General features: G+C 34.5%; 1 protein-coding gene across 1 annotated transcript in view; it reads left to right on the top strand.

Annotated features, from left to right (window-relative positions):
* The window catches only part of LOC150098640 (uncharacterized), a 134,874-nt gene that overhangs the window by 97,856 nt on the left and 18,655 nt on the right, over positions 1–18,363 (top strand). Inside the window, exon 8 of the mRNA XM_090405833.1 lies at positions 5,257–5,361. Coding sequence (XP_090261959.1) covers positions 5,257–5,361 — 105 coding nt within the window. The remainder of the gene's footprint in view (positions 1–5,256; positions 5,362–18,363) is intronic.

Below are 18,363 nucleotides of genomic sequence, written 5' to 3'. Positions count from 1 at the left end.
TTATGCAAGTGGTGACTAAAATACTCTGCTGAAAAGAATTCAACCACTGATTCCATTCTACTTTGATACTGTAAAAGTCTGATGTCATTTAACAAACTTTCCTGAAGAAGTGTATAAATTGATATACAAAAATAGTAGCAACACTTATTTGCCTCTTTTTCCATTTATTAAATTCATTCAGTTCATTAAACTTTAAAGTAATAAAGCTCTCGTAGTGAGAGTTGATTATCCTACAAATTTCTTGAATGGAAAAGAAGCAATGTTTATTTGCCTTTAACATAATGTGTTGGGTCCTTCCATAAGTAATGTTCATTTTTCTAGATCTTCATTATATACTTGTATATATAATCCATCTGACATTAAATTGATAAATATCACACAAAATATTGCTATGCTGTTGTATGGACAGTAATCATAAATCTACATGTAGGTTTTAATAAGTTGCAGTTCTGGCAGAATTGCATAATTTGAACTGTTAAGTTTAGTGGAGGTTCAGTAATGGTATGAGGGTGTTTTATTTGGATGGGACTTGGGTTTGCCTGTGTTTTAAGTATTCTTAGAGATTGGGTAAATGTTGTGCATTCTTATGAACTTAACCACCATTTTTGAATTTATTCATTACTGTAAATGAGAAGTGAGTGCTTTATTACAGTGTATATTTTACACTACTTTATTACAGCATTGTCTGTACCGATCTTATGTCTTTCTGTTTAACAGTTGTGCTGTGTGTGTGTCATATGACATTCAATATTTCATTTTGAATTTGTTTTATTTTATTTGAGGAAAAAAAATTCTGCATTTTCCAGCATATCCATCATATTACCATTAACTCTGCAGTTTACAGTAGCCCTGTCTACAATTTTGCTTTTAAGCTAAAGAAATTTTGTGAAGATTTGAAATGCAATTATTATTATTATTATTATTACAATGTGATACCCGCAAAGTGTCAAAGGACTCATTGCTTGTATAAAACTGCAGAAAGTCATAGAGAACAAAGAGTTTATTTATATAATTCAAGGAAAATACATTACATAAAATGAACTGATATTGTTGCTTATAATGCAAAAAAAAAAAAAAAACGTGCATGACCTACAAAGCAGTGAATTTATAATTTTGGAAGCACTTTCCTGTATTTATTCTGACTGAAAAGTCAAAATTACTGTTTTGTTTTAAATGTTTGAAATCATATAGGAATTGCTTACAGAAAGGATTACAATAACTGTTTGCATGTGGTCAGGGAAAATATCAACTGAATATATGTAGAGTCTGATTCTTTAAAGATACTTGTGACATTAGGATTATAAAATATATACGCGTCTTCACAAGAATATTATTTAATTTGCCAAATATTTCAGTCTGAATATTACAGACCATCTTCAGTGGCTACATAGGAATAGTTTTAAAAATGATCAGCTAAACATTATCTGGCTGTTAACATTCATCTAGTTTCTGATCTCCGTACCTATATCTCCACAAACTTAGAACCACATCTTTCAAACATAGTTCTGAATGTGACAACGTTCGTATAAAAAACAGAATAGACATCTAAACCACAAATATGATGTTCTTGTTTCTAAACAAATCAAGCCGTTCCAGATAATTGGATCGTCAACGTATCCGGTCGCCCTTTAACTAATAGTGAAATACTCATCCTCTCAAAAGGACATGAATTCTCTATAGTCCCTAAAAAGATTCCATACCTAGCTTTCCTAGTTAACATCGAACGGAACCTCATTCATCTTTCAAGTGAAAAAGCTAATGCTCTCTGCCTAGAAGTTGCTTCTTTGCTACTTAAAGCCAAGCTTCCTCCTTTGAACATATCTCCTTCTGAAAAGAAAGCGCCACATTCCTTAAAAAGCAACAGTCACCTCATCATTACTAAAGCTGACAAGCGGAAAGCGACAGTAATTATGGACTCTTCAAACTATAGAAGAAAATTATTTTCCCTTTTACTTCGAAATCGCTCAACACACCAAGAACTCAATCACAATCCAACTGACAACTGAAGAAATTAAACTCCCTGCTAGATGAGGTCATAAGTTTGGATATAGACATGATTGAAAGGCAAAAAACTCATTTTGCTAGGCCTCCTAGGTTTTATGGTCTACCTAAAATACATAAGACAGATATTCCTCTTCGCCCTATTGTTGGTTGAATTTAAGAAATTCCTCTTCAGATTTCTTAAATAAATTGAAAAATATCGCATTACAACCTACAGATCTTATGGTTAGCTTTGATATAGAATATTTATATACAAATGTACCTCTCAAAGAGACTTTAGAATTACTTGCTGACATCTTCCCACAAGACATTATAAAGTTATTTGATTTCGTAATGCACTGGATATTTCTTATGTCAAAACAAATTTTACAACCAAGTGGAAGGAACAGCCATGGGAAGTCCACTCTCTCCTGGTCTAGCCAACTTTTATTTGGACCATCTAGAAGAATCCTGTTCTCATCTATGTTCCCTCAACCATCCTTTTGGGTTAGATCTATAAACAACATCTTTGCTGTATGGCCTCATAACAGAGACTCCTTACCTTCCTTTTTAAGCAGTATCAGTTCCTTACATCCTTGTATAAAGTTTACCATGCAGATTGAAAAAGACAAGTTATCATTTTTAGACGTCCTCCTCATCTGTTCACCTTCAGGTATTCTTACAACAACAGTTTACAGAACACCAACTTTCACAGGTCGTTATATTCTCAAAGAATCTGCCCATCATCCTTGTCAAAAAACAGGAATCATAAAATGCTTAATCCGATGAGCCAAAACTAATTGTTCAACTTCTCATTTATTACAGAAAGAACTTCACATGAAACTAAATGGCTTCTCCGAAAAGAGTACACAACATCTTTTCGATTCTTACAATCCAACACAGAACAGCAAAGATTCAATACGTTGAGTTCCAATTCCTTACATTTCCGGGATTTCAGAATCAATCTCAAGAATTCTGAAGAAATATGATTTAACAGCCACTTATACACCTATTAACAAATTATCCACCCATTTTCCTTTTTCTAAAGATAAACGCTCAACTATGTCTCTACCTGGTGTGTATCAAGTTCCGTGTAACTGTAATCTTTCCTACTTTGGACAAAATGGATGCTCTATAGAAAAAAGAATTCCAGCGCATCAATCATCCATTCAACACAACAAACCCGAGAAATCTGGATTAGCTCAGCATGGAATAGAAACAAGCCACAACATCCTTTGGTCCAAGACTCGCCTCCTACACAGATGTCGCTATAAATTTGAATGTTTATTAAAAGAAAGTATGGAGGCCTTACTTCAACGTCCTAACTTGAATCGTAATGACTGTATATCTGTATCAAAAATTTGGGAAAGTTTAATCAGGATAACACATTAATTATTATTTTTATTTATTTATTTAATTTTTTTTTAAATTTTCCATATTAGTCTAATGTTATTTAAGATTATTACATGAATTTCTGAATTAATATCTTTAATTTAATCATGACTCTGATAAAAAATGTTTACTGTTTTAATACTTAGTGATATGACATCATGCTGCTCATTCTATTTGTGAATGATCAATTGTTTGTATTCCACCTTGTTTTTTAAAACTATTCCTATGTAGCCACTGAAGATGGTCTGTAATATTCAGACTGAAATATTTGGCAAATTAAATAATATTCTTGTGTAAACGTGTATATATTTTATAATATGTAGAGTCACCACGGTCACTCACATTGTAGTACACTGATTTGCATTCACAAAATGTGCATTTAATGTTACACAGTATTTAAAACTCCACAGTTTTTCAAGTATGTCTCATTTGCAGCTCTGCAATAATGGATTTGTTCTGAAGAAACATATTATTGCACAGTTGCAGATAAGACATACTTGGAAAATTGTGAAGTTTTTTTTAAAAGACTTTGTGTTAATTTAACCATGTAAAATTAATGTAATTTTATTGGGTTAAATTGCTCTAAACAAATTTAAAAGTAGCAAACTATAGAACAAAGAATGCCAATTAAGCATCTTCATGAACACTATTTTAAATTTAAAAGAAAAAATTTGAAAAAAGGAAGGTAAGTGGATATGTTCCAGGTTGAAGGTCATAGAGAATATTTCATATTTGGTTTATAGTTTCATTGGGAAAGAGAAGAATTTAGTGGAAGCATAAATCCAGGAAAGAATGACAACTAGATGATGAAGCATTAGTAAGGAGGAGTTACATTGAAGTACTAGGGAAGGTTTGTCAATAAACATGAAGTTTCTACATATAATCTCATCCATATAGGACAACTCCTAAATGGGATTCAAACTCCTTTTGAAAACAGTCAGTAGTAAGTCCATCCCTCCCCACACCCTTTATTTTATTTTGTGGGTGTTAGGCGCATTTCAAGGCGCTTAACACCCACAGTGTCAAGCGCCTTGAAATGCTTACAACTAGATACAAAGACTATTGTGAGATTTGTCTTTTGCTTGGAAAGACTTGATTTGAATCCTGTCAACTGACAATGAGTTAGCTGGTCTCATGCAGTAATAGCAAGCTTTTCCCCCACTTCTTAGAAACTTGGGTTTTGCAGATAATTAACACTGTACTCACATAGTACACTAGCCTTGCGGTCCTAGCTGCTTAAGCTATAATTTGAACCAATCAGTCTTTGTCTCTGGTTTTTCAGTGGGCCTAAGAAATAGGTTCCTGTTTACCTTTTCTCCACTTATCTTGCTCTATTTCCCAAGAAGGGGAAAAAACAAACAAGTCATGTTACTGTCCAATGAAACACTCTAATCAAACCAGTAGCTTAGTCTCAAAACTGAAGCACATCTGTAAATTGATAAATTTTTCTTTCACATGCCCATCTTTTAAAATAGTACTTGGGAAAGTATCCCTCAGTAATACAGTTCACTCACTTTAACAAAATACCACAGTGGTATTCTAAAGAAAATGCACTCAAATTGTGTGTGTGCACACACACACCCCTGTGGTCTGTCGCTACAAGTTTATTATAGTGAGTTGACCATATTTTGTGTATTAGCTTCCTAAAAATATTTTAAGTTGTTTGTTACTGCATTTATTGTGGAAGTTTATTGTTACAAATTGTAAAAAAAACTCATCCAAAATTATTTATAGTAAAATATGGTTATTCTTATTGAAGTTTAATTCTTGTGAATATTTTTTAAACTTGCTTATTATTAAGTATGATTGTATAATATTAAATTTAAAAAAAATAATGCATTAAAACTAGTTTGATGTTTTAATTATTTGTATTTTTATTGCCAGATCCAGTTCACATGACTCCAGATCCCGTCGTCGGCAACGACGTTCTCATTCAAGCAGCCATTCACCTGCATACCGATCCCGTTCAAGATCTAGAGACAGGGAAAGGTTTGCTGTGGGATAAATTGGGCGGGGATTAAAATTTAATTTACTTAATTAGGCTTTTTTTTTAATCTCTGTTGTACACTGAGATGCTATAATAAACCTTGACATTTTGAAAAAATACAATTCATGTTAATCCTTTGCTTCCTGAAAGTAAATGGTGTATTTTCATAATTAGCTGCAGCGCAAATTGCTTGTTAGCTTTGACTTGTAATTATTGCTGTTTTCCAGACTTACAATAGCTGGAGGTAACAGGTTTCAAAAATCTTCAGAAATCATTTTGTTGACATTTTAATAACCTCTTTTCATAAAATGTTATTAAATTAACTTAGCAACTTGAAAAGGTAATAAATTTCTGTTTTGTAGATGTGACAAAAATGTAAATTTAAATGCTTTTATAGGAAAATAATATGATGAAGATAATTAACTTTCGTGTAAAAATTATATATATTGTGTGAAGAAAGTAAAACCAGATAAAATTTATTTACAAAATCTCTTGCAACTTAAGCAAAATGATTAGCCTAGTTCTTCAAAAAACCTTATAAATTTTCCATTGGAAATACCTGGAATTCAGAAATCTCAGGATATATATTCGAGAAAAACATTTTCTGTAAAATGAAATGGAAAATTGGAAACATCATAACATATAGAAAAGACAAGATCTTGTTGATTATTTCCAGATTGTAAGTTCTCTAATGTTCTTTTTTTACTAGAATACAAAGCAGGTAGGAGACACAATCTGGATAGCAAAAAAACAAAGCTTCCTAAAATTTGAATAGTATTAAGTTTCATTGAATATTCCTGAATGCTTTAGCATTATCAATGAAATTTGGGAAGTACTGATTTTTGATTCATATAGTGGTGGGTGGAGGAGTTAATCTGAATGTTTTTTAATCATAGTATAAGATAATTCCACAGCTTAAATACCAGATATAAATTCAAGCCACGTAGCATGATTTTTAATATAGGATGCAAAGGATTAATGTGTAGTTCCAAATTTAATTAAATATGAAAATGGAATTAAGATCATATCTTCATTATGAAGATATGAAGAGTACCTGAGATAATATTAGATCATGTGTTGTAATATTTCATACAGTGATGTTAAGAATATGTATTGGAAATTTCAGTTATCAATATGGCAAGTCTTCAGACTACATGGAAATACTCATGTAATAATAATGTTATTACACGATTACCTTGTAGTTTGAAGACTCATTGTTGATGCTGTGTGAAACTTCCCAACATTTGGAAAACGGTAATTCTCAGACTTCCTGTCAAACAAAACAACCAAGTCTACCTAGTGGATCTTTTTTATTAGGCTTCCAATTTGATGTTTTCTACTAATTTCTTGTGTGGTTTGTATGCACTATTACAGTTTTTATGTTGTATCCCAGATGGGGGCTTTATGACAGAGATGAAATATTGGATTAAAAGTTGTATATTTTGTTTTATACTAGATATTGTCACTATGATGCCTGTACATAATAGAACAATGGTTCCAAGAGTTTAATATGTAAGATTTTGTTTGGGACAGTGTGTGAGAAATGTATTCATTACAAAAGGTGAAAAATTTGTGGAAGGAAAAATGAGACTGGTGAGCAAATATGTAGGAAATGTTTTGAGAATCAGTGCCATTTGTGTGAGGAGAATGGAACACATAATAGAAGAGTGGAGAATGTTGGCAAGAGGCAGGAATATGTGTCACTGAGATTGGTAATGGAAGGTCAGGAGAATGATCTTATGGAAGAAATTACTCCTATGTTGACTCCTTCACCGGACAGAGCTCAAGATTGCATGATTGTAGAAACATCAAGCGATTTGATAGAGAAGAGAAAGAAACATGCAACATAAGAAACAGGAATATGTGATAAAGCAAGAGAAAGAGAGCAAGGAGAAAAAATTTTATGGTGATTATATGATAAGAAGAGTATTTAATGAAAGCACAGCTAAATCTTGCTTACTTGGTGTGAAAATTATTATTAGCCATGCTCTCAGGTAAGGATGAAAGAATAGATTGTTTTCCTGCACTTTTGATTTGAAAGGTGTAAAATATTATGAGAGAATGTATGAAAGAGTTTTGTGGCAAACGAAAAAGAAGGGCGAGAGAGTGGGCCGCATTGAAACTGAGTCAATGCATGGTCTTGTGCAGAAAGAATGGTGTGCATTTTTTTTATTTTATTATTTTTTTAAAGACCTACAGACTATTTATGGACAGAAGGACTTATAATGCTGATATAATTGTACATAAATGGATTTGACATCTCAAGGAGCATTGCTCACTTACTTATTTCGTATCCAAACACAAGGGGTACAATAGTAAGTAAGTGGTACAATATTATTTACAACAAATTAGGATACATTACAAATGAGAACAGCTTAAATTTGGTAGGTGAATTATACAGGGAATAATAATTAAATATAAAAAAAAGGAAACTATACATAACTTATATACAATAAATATGGTCAGATGTTCCTCCAGTATCTTGCAGGATATAAGGTCCTCTTTTGTGCAAGGTGATGGAAGAAAGGGACAAGAAAGAAGGCGTTCCATGGACTGGGTTGTCCCACACTCCCAGTTATCTGGGCTAGCGAGGTAGCCCCATTTGATGAGGTTTTGTTTGCAGTGTCCTGTTGAGGCTTTTCCAAGTATGCCAGTCCAAGTGGGCAGCACGTGGAAGATGTTCGGCTGTTGGAATACCAGTATTATTTTTAGGTTATAGTGCAAGCCATTGTTGAAGTCTTGTCTCTGGGAGGTTTTTAGGTGGTTCAACAGTTGCCAGGAAGCTATGTCACGATTTTAGTCCTTGGGGCATTGCGGTCTGGCCAAATAGTGGGTGGCGTTCATCATTCATTTGTCTGCTTCTTTCATCAGCTGAGAATATAGATCTTCGAATTGAAGGGGGTGCAATACCAACCAAAGTATACAGGTCTTTTAATGGTGTTGGTTTCAGGCATCCTGTAATTAAGCGACAGCTTTCATTCAATGCTGGGTCAAGTTTTTCAGCATGGCAGGATCTGGACCATACTGGGCAGGCATATTCAGCAGAAGAATAGCAAAGGGCCAAGGCAGAAGATCTCAGTGTGCTAGGGTCTGCACCCCATTTGGAGGAGGTAAGCTTTCTTAGTATATTGTTTCTTGCATTCACTTTTGCCTTTGTTTTTTCTATGTGTGTTTTATATGAGAGGGTGCGATCAAGAGTCACACCAAGGTACATTGGGTTCCAGGAATGTTCTATATTAGAGCCTTCCCAAGAAATCTGTAGCTTCCTGTTGGCTTCCTTATTGTTAAGGTGGAAAAGGCCAGTCTGGGTTTTCAGTGGGTTTTGTTTTAGTTGATTGCTGCTATAATATGTGGTTAGACTATTAAAGGCAAGTGATAGAGTAGTTTCAATGGACTTGAAATTTTTTGATTGAGTAGCTATGGAAAGGTCATCAGCACATATAAAATTTCGAGTTCCTGGAAAGATGGGGAGATCGTTGACGTAGATGTTGAAAAGTACTGGTGATAACACACTTCCCCGGGGAGGTGTGTTATCACCATTATAATATGTGGTTAGACTATTAAAGGCAAGTGAAAGAGTAGTTTCAATAGACTTGAAATTTTTTGATCGAGTAGCTATGGCAAGGTCATCAGCATATATAAAATTTCGAGTTCCTGGAAAGATGGGGAGATCGTTGACGTAGATGTTGAAAAGTAATGGTGATAACACACTTCCCTGGGGGAAGCCTTCTGGAGGTGCCAGCGGCTCTTCCTACCCCCCCCCCCCCAAGTCCACGTAAAAGCGTCTGTTTTCTAAGAGTGATTGGATCAGGAGGACAAGGCGATGGTCTCTAGTTATTCTGTATATTTTATTTCTGATTGTGAGATGGTTTATGGTATCATATGCTGCAGTTAGGTCTACAAAGACTGCTCCTGTGGCTAGTTTTTTGCTCATAACCATTTTCTATATATTGAGTGAAGTTGAGAATTTGTGATGTGCAGGATTTGCCTGGTCTAAAAACCAGCCTACTCAGCAATAAGATGGGGTTCGATTAGGGGTTGTAGCCTATTCAAAATTAATCATTCATAGAGTTTAAAGAGGTTGCTGAGTAGCGATATAGGTCTGTAATTTTTTGCTTCTGTTGGAGTTTTCCCTGGTTTCAGAAAGGCCACCATTTTGGCATGCCTCCAGGTAGCTGGTATCCTTAGGGATCTGAGGCAAGTGTTGTATAGGTTTAATAGCCACTTTTTAGTCCTGGTTCCAAAATGTTTAATCTCTTCATTACAGACATCATCAATGTCAGCATTGCTCACTAAGAGTGTATAAGAGCAAAGTCAGGGAAACTAGAGTGTAGGAATGACAAAATGCTGAATCTAGTCTCCCAAATGACAAAATTGGATGGATAATTAGTACAAGGTGCAAAGGTAGTTGAGGGACCGAGGTGATAATATAGTTTTTGTACACTAATGCTAGAAGCATCAGGATAAGAGGGAAGAGTTTTTATTATTGAATAGCAACTCTACCAGTCAGAAACAAAAACTTCCCTCTTGTTGGTCTTGCTTCATTTTATACATTAAAAAAAAAATCCATCCACGTCAAACTTTTAATTCAAACTTTAGTTTTAAGTAATACTGGTATATGGTTTTGACATCGCTTTTCTATTTACCAATATTCCCCTTTCTGACATTTCTGAAACTTTCTGACTAAGAAAAATTGTGGGAGAGAAAACTGGGAATTTGATTATTTGTCTTACAGACAATATCTGTTCAAGCCAAGTAGAGGTGTTAGGATCAGATATTGTCTGTAAGACAAATAATCAAATCATGGGAATATAAGAATTTGTATCTTAAGTTTTGTGGAAAAGGTATATGATAAGGGTGCCAAGTGAAAAGGTTTTCAAAACAATACAGTTCTTCTTTTCAAGGATTAGGCATTTGCTTCACTGGTCTTTCCATCTTGCAGCTGATCTTTCTCTTTCCCTTTGGTCTATATTTATCTACTTCTTTTGGTATCCGATATCTTTCCATCCTAAATAGATGTTCTTTCCATTTCTCTCTATATTCCTTGATCTTTTCATTTAGATCGCAAATATCTAGTTCTTTTCTGATATCTTCGTTTCTTATATGGTCCAATTTTGTGCAACTTTTCATTGCTCTTGGTTGGAAGAAACTGATATCAGTTTCTTCCAACTATTCATTATTGGGTCCCCATCCAGTTAGAAAGTAGGCTTGTTAACCACAGCTGTATCAGCCCATGTTGACTATACTCGTGATTCGTTTGTCTCAATTTTTGTCATTGGCTGTCCGGCTGCACTGTTGACTGAATGCTTGAACTTTTGGGTTATTTTATATTTTAATGGTAGTTATTTGCATGCATTTAGTTTATTATGAAGATTTTAAATTAAGTGACATTAATTTAAGCTAACAATAACATTTCAAAATTTAAACATTAATTCACTTGTATTTTCTGACCTGACACTAAAATGAAAATGAACTTAAATTTGTTCTTTGTTTTTTCACTATATTTTTTATTGTACCTTCTAGTAGAATCTGGTTTAGCTAAATAGCAAACTCCTATCTGTCTGATATACATTATCTACCAATAATTGTTACCACAGTAAAGTTTGTGGTGGAGAAGTAATGGTGTGGCATGTATTCAGCTAGTTTGGAATGGGACCACTGGTTTGTCTGTGGTTCCATGAAGGCAGCTCAGTACCTCGATATTCTGGATAATCAGGTGCTGCCTACACTGTAGAATTTTTATGGAACAGACCCATGTTACTATCAAGACAACAATGCCCCATGCTACAAAGCTGCAGCTGTTATGGAATGTATTGAAGAGATGGGTGCTAAACGACTGCCCTTGCCTGAGGTCCTGACCTCAACCCCATCAAATACCTATGGGACGAATTGGAGCAGCAATTGAGGTCCTCAATCTGTTGCTGAACTCAGTACTGGTTTGATGGAGGAATTGAGAAAAATTCCACTTGATGTCTACCACACATTGGAGGAAAACCTCCCTCAAAGGGTGCAGAAGGTGATCCAAGCCAATGGTGGACATACCCGATATCAGGATTCGCTTGCTGGTATCAATTGTAAATTACGAAAGTGTCCGGATAATTATTGGTAGTAGTGTATATATGCTATGAACTAATTTATGAACCTCAAACTAAAAAAAGTAAAGCTTGTTTGACAGTGAAGCAGCCCTTCTATCACAACTATGCTAAAAGAGAGATTAATTAAATGAGATTTATTTAAGAGTTATTAATTTGACATACCTCTGCACATTTTTTGAAGATAAAGCTGCCATAGTGCTTGGTACAGGTACTTGAACAGAACTAAGACAATATATAATTAAAAGAAAGAAAAGAACTGATAACTGAGCACAAAAATGCTTATCAGATAGCCAAAAAAATGTGACTAAAACCAGTAATGAAAATTTAATTGAGAAAACTGAATTTAAAAGAACTGAAAATGAAGAATAACAGGAACAAAAAAAAATCTTATATACATGGCAAACCAGCAACATGATAGTTTGCTGGCCATTTTGTTTAAAATATCATCATATGCAGAACACAAATCTAACAGCAATACCTCCTCTCTGTATACAAATGGTAATGTGACCCAGAACTTATTGGAATGTAAAAAATTACCTTCTTCAGATATCCTCTCACTAATAAAAGTCTCAGAAAATTTCTTTAAATATGACTGCTTTTACAAAAATTCTTTCTGTGGTTCAAAACATAGCAGTCTACTTGCTGAACTTTTTCTTGACCTTATGGAAATGCAAATCCTATCTCCTTCTCTATCCATTAGCAGCTCTTACTATGGTAGATATGTGGATGATGGTCTGTGTATTAAAAAAATAAGTTTGATCCACAGATTAAAATTCTCTGAATATGAAGAAAATAAATTCATAAACTTCTTAAATTTGACCATCATTTGATTCATCATATCAGTACTCAAGTATACCACAAACCCACTAACATAGAAAATTATTTGCATTTTGTCTCCTATTACCCTTATTGTAATACTTATCTTCTGTTACTGCTTTAAACCAAGAAATTCCATCTCTTTTGCCATGTAATTTCTTGATTTAAAGCAGTATCTTCTGTTATTGCTTTAAACCAAGAAATTACATTGCAAAAGAGATCTTTCATTCTTGACAGTATCCCAACAACTATAGACTACACCAGTGTTTCCCGACCTTTTTGATGTCGCAGACGTAGCAAATGTTAATTCACTGCGGCCCTCATAAAATCCAAAATGGAAATTTTTTATATTTTACATATCATAAAAAGGAAGTAATAAATTACAATTTTACAACACTAAATGTGTCATTTATGACAATGCAATGATGTTATAAATGGAGATATTCAGAAGAATATGAACCTATCAATTAGGCCAGGTGTGAGCAACATGATAAGATAAAGTATGAAAATAAACTATCCCGCAACCCCCCCCCCCCACCTTTGAATTACTCGCAGACCCCAGGGGTTCCACAGACCACAGTTTGGGAAACACTGGACTACACTATTCACTCAGCCCAAAATATGATTTTGAGCTAAGTGAATAGTGTAGCAAGATATCAAAATTGCATATAGTTTCAAATTCTTATAGATTCATAACATTTAGAAATCTATAGAATACATGATCGTCGTCAAATTCTTGACATGTACCCTCAGCAGATTTACAGGATATCACGATAGTACTACATGAAAAAGTTACATCATTGCTAACTGCATGTCGACAATTTCCTTCCACCAAATTAATCTGTTATGACTCCAACGTTATCAGATCTTATATTTCTGTCTTCTAAGGCACTTTTGCTAATCTATCCTCTCCCATTCTGTTTAAGTGACCATACTACCTGAAATTAGCTCAGCTAACACGTTCCTGAATGCTAAGAGCACATAGTGTTGCGACCATGTATTCTTGATATTGATATATCGGGGCAATTTATTTAACTGTATCCTTTCTTATTTCAGTCGCTATATCAAATTCTATTGCATGTACCTCTTTGTTAAGTAGGTTGCGTCATTGTCACGTGATCTTCCTCAATATTAAATTTAACGTTAAGTCTTGCTTCTCTTATACCTTTTCTTACATAATTTAACTCTTAAGGGGCCACTAGAAGTTACCCGTTCCCTGAATTCCATGAGTTATCCTGGTCACTCAGGCAAATTTATTTTTATCTGTGCCAGCCTGGGCCTTAAGGTTAGAGAAAACTCTGCCTTTAGGATAATCATGGAATATTAGGTGCCACTAACAATGTAAATTAAATTCTTAGAAACTTGGGTTCTCTGGCTATTTTTATCTTATTTGCATTCGTGCCCTGCTACTTTCAATTGGGGTATTCCCGCGCGAGCGCGCGCGCACACACACACACTCTCAGGTTCGAAGTTTTATGAAGGGTCAGAGTCAGTCATAATGATCAGAAACACTTGTAAGTAAGAAATCAATACATTTATTAAACTCAAAATAATGCCATACAAGTTAAATTGGTTATCAAATCTAATGTTAAACTTCTACCATTCATTCATTCACTCTCTCACTCTTAAAAACAATTATGCATTGACATCAAAGTATTAACAAATTCATTAACTCAACATATAATACATTCATAATTGCAGCTCAATTGGACAATAAGGCAATTTAACACATTTTATAACTTCTCTCGTATTAATTACAACCGAATCTTTATCAAACTGAAATTTCTTAAAGTTCATTTTAAAAGCATAGTCATTTACATAGATCTTAGTTCTTCTTTTTTTTTTCACTCTTTTTTTTTTCATTACAAATCTTAAGTTGCATTCTCTTAACACTGTTAGTCAATTCTCAAAAGGGGCTAGAACAAGTGAGAGTACTTATCTATTCTTTATCGGTTTTCTTCCATCCGTTCCTTCCTTCTTTGTTTCAATTCTGGTCGCCTCGATTTTATCGCCATGTGGGTTATATGTGCTCGCCTGGGCTGGGTGCTATCCCTCTGCTACAGTTTTACATCGATGATCTTCTCATCGCAGCATGCGGTTAATCTTGCCGAAAATCTACTGCCATGTCATTGCCGGAGCCTATCGTAAGTCAGCCCTCAAAAATGAGAGTTGAACTACGATGGACTCTTGGAGCACATACGAAGAGAAATTCAGGAACAAGAAAAAACGGGGATCATTTGCTTCCGTGTCACAGATTTTATTCGCTCTCCTAGAGTGCCACATTTCTGAGTTTGAATTTCTCATATCATCTCAGCCATTGGTCTCCGGCTGGGTGACTTCACCGATCAACATATGGGACTTTTTGTTTCCGGGAACGTATGCATCATGATTCCTTCTTAGATGTAATGCCCGCGGATGCTTATGTTGCTGAATAATATGCATTCTTTCATTTATGATATTTCACTAATAATTTCTCTTTTATTTTGCCCCTTTTTGCTGACTTACATTCATGCTAGACATTTAGATACATTAATTTAAATTCACAAAATTCAGTTTATCATACAAGATGTTGTTACAAAAAAAAAACATATTTACATTGCGCTAAAAGATAAGTATGCATATATATTTTTTGTTAATTGTTAGATTCTGAAATGGTGACGTCATGTAAAACTTGAAGTCGCCTATTTCAGATCTAACAATAGTATTCTTTGGAAATTGATAATGGTGACCTTCTTGATTTCAGGGGTAAATTTGGATTGCATTGCATGCCATGAAATACATCTTGAAATATTCAAATTCTAAAATTGTCTTCATCACTAGCAACAAAATACAAAATTTACTAAAACACAGAACCATAATAACTTAGACTAATGTGTTACTGTGCCATAATGTTGTTTATAAGTTTAACTGCCGCTCAGGATGTAGTACCTGTTACATTACATCCACCATTAATTCCATAAAGTCATTCTTAATTGATTATTTATTTCATTAATTGAACGTGATTATACTATGCAGTGCATTCAAAACATATCCCTGAAATCAAGGTCACCATTATCAGTTTCCAAGAAAGCGAAACCAAATTACATTGTTCTGAATTTCTAGCAGCAGCCATAAACACAAAGACCCTTTTTATTCTTGCCCTGGTAGCAATTAAACAAAATGAATTACTCCAACTACTCTCAAGCCAACCAACCAAACTCCTCTTAATACATTTCATAAAGCTACATGGCAAACTAACTAGTTTTCTCTGTTCTACATCTGATAACATTGTAAATGAAACAGCCAACACACTGTCATGTTGCTGGGTTGCTGTGTATATAACAGGGTTTTTTTGTACCTTTTTATTTCATCATCATCACCAAATTCCTGCTATGTACCCTCAAGGGGTGTACAAGATATGACAGTACTACATGAAAAATTACATCATTACTAACTTCCTATCTACAATTTTCCTCCAAATCAGTCTGTTACTTGTCAAGACTCCAACATTATCAGATCTTATATTTCTATCGTCTAAGGCACTTTGTACCGTATCAATCCACCTATATCTTGGTCTTCCTCTAGGTCGTTTTCCTGCCAACCTGGCAGAGAACACTTGTTTTGCTAATCTTTCCTCTCCCATTCTATTTAAGTGACCATACCACCTGAGATTAGCTCTGCTAATGCATTCCTGGATGTTGACAATGTCAAGTTCTTTCCTAATATCCTCATTTTTAATATGATATTGCCATTGATGCCATCTGTTCACGCCTCTAATCTTTCTCAGGACTCTCATATCTGCGGTCTCTAGTCTTTGGTCAAGTGTTTTACTTCTGACCCAGCTCTCTGATCCATAAGTTAAAACTGGTTTGAACACTGTCTTGTATACAGCTAATTTAGTGTTCCGACTAATTTCTCTTTTATTCCATATGAATTTATTCAATTGACTTCCCACCATACCAGCTTTGCTGATTCTGTTTTCTATTTCTATATTTAATTTACCATCTTCAGTAAAAATTGTGCCTAAGTAGCTGAAATGTTTTACTTGTTCCACAGGTTCTCCATTCACAACACAGTTGACATTTTTAATGATTCTGCCTATTTTCATTGTCTTTGTCTTTTTATTGCTGACCTTCATACCATATCTATTACAACAGCTATTCAATTTAGTCAGAGAATCTTGCAGACTTGTAGTGGATTTATTTAGAAGATAACATCATCCGCATAAAGCAAAGAGCTGACATTAACATCTCCAATTTTGATATCAGGTTTAACCACGCTACCGGCCAAGACGTCTATAGACGTTCACGTTATCATGGATGCGAAGTGCTTATTAAAATTGTAATACCATTGTTATAACAATGAAATATATGATGGATACGAAGCGTATGCGGATGCATATTTGATCCATAACGGCCGGTAAGGTGGTTAATACCACTTTCCTTCATAATGTGATCCATATAGATAATGAATAACAGAGGGGATAATGTACATCCTTGTCTCACACCAGATTTAACATTAAACCATCTTCCTGTACTTCCTTCAATTCTAACTGCTGACTTACAACTCAAATAAAGACTAAGTATTGCTTGATATAATGCCCCATTGACACCATATAACTGCAGCGTATTGAATAGCTTCTCTCTTGGCACCTTGTCATATGCCTTTTCCAAATCGACAAAACTTAAATACAGATCTTTGTTATATTCCCATGCTTTCTCGACTATTTGTCGTAAAGTGAAGACCTGATCCTGACAGCCTCTATTTGGCCTGAATCCAGCTTGTTCTTCACCAAGCTTTTCTTCCACAATTCTTCTCAACCGTTTCTCAAGTATACTGTCATAGATCTTGCCAGGAACACTCAGTAGGGAAATACCTCTGTAATTCTCACATTCAATTTTATTTCCCTTTTTATATATGGATACTATGAGAGCTCTACTCCAATCATCGGGAATTCGTCCCTCTGTCTAGGCTTTCTGAACTATGCAGTGCAGCCACTGTAAGACTTTCATACCACCATACTTCAGCATTTCTGGTCGAATATCATCTACTCCTGCTGCCTTTCCACATTTCAAGCCTTTGATGGCTTTTTCTACTTCAAGTATGGATATGTATTCCTGACTGCATGCCTGGTCAGTGTTTTTTATCACTGTGCTGTCATCACTGCTTGTTTCATTTAGCAGTTTTTCAAAGTAATTACTCCATACTTCAAGGATATCTTTTTCTCCTGTTTTCATGTCACCTTTATCATCTCTAACTCCTTTTACAGCACTCTTTCCTCCATTCCTAAGCTTCTTCAACAACCTCCAGAATATTTTGCCACCTTCTTGATATTTATTTTCTATATTCTTCCAAAGTCCTCCCATGACTTTTGTTTAGCTAGTTTTACACACTGTTTAGCTTTCTTACATTTGTCTCTGTATTCTGTAAGAATAAAAACTGACTTATTTGCCAGGAACTTTTGATATGCTTTCTTCTTTTCCTTCACTGCCTGTTTAACTTCCTGTGTCCACCAGGGAGTTCTGATTTTTTTATCCTTGCACACAACCTCACCACATGCCTCTCTTGCAGAATGAATCAATGTTTTCTTCAGAGTTTGCCACTGAATCTCCAAGGTTTGATTCCTGTTCTCAAACTCTTTCATTTTCTTTTCAATAATCTTTCTGTATTTTAGTCTACAGTTCACATCTGAGAGCTGCTCAACTTTTATTCACTTTAAAACTTTCTTACATGTTATTCTTTTCAATATGAAATTCAATTTTATCGTGCTCAAGACTAAATAGTGATCACTTCCAATTTCAAATCCTCTGTACACTCTGGTGTCCTGCACCAGGGAGAAAACATCACTATCAACAATAACATAATCAATGAGACTTTTCTTATTCCTAGCCTCTTCTCTCCATGTGAATTTGACCTTTTTATTTTTAGTTCTAAAAAATTCATAGTTCACTTAATTCATTGTTTTTAATTAGTTTTATTTACATTTTTTGGCTATCTGATAAGTATTTCTCTGCTCAGTTATCAGTTCATGTTCTGCACTTCTAATTATATACTGTCTCAGCTCAGGTCAAGTCTTGTACCAAATACTATAGTTTTTTTTTTTTTTTTTTTTTA

Source organism: Typopeltis vanoorti, chromosome 15 (genome assembly GCF_054136105.1).
Source record: "Typopeltis vanoorti isolate ZY-2024b chromosome 15, IOZ_Tvanoo_1.0, whole genome shotgun sequence".
Classification (NCBI taxonomy): Eukaryota; Metazoa; Arthropoda; class Arachnida; order Uropygi; family Thelyphonidae; genus Typopeltis; species Typopeltis vanoorti.
The sequence above is the reverse complement of the archived record's forward strand: the minus strand, read 5'-3'. Positions and strand labels throughout refer to the sequence as shown.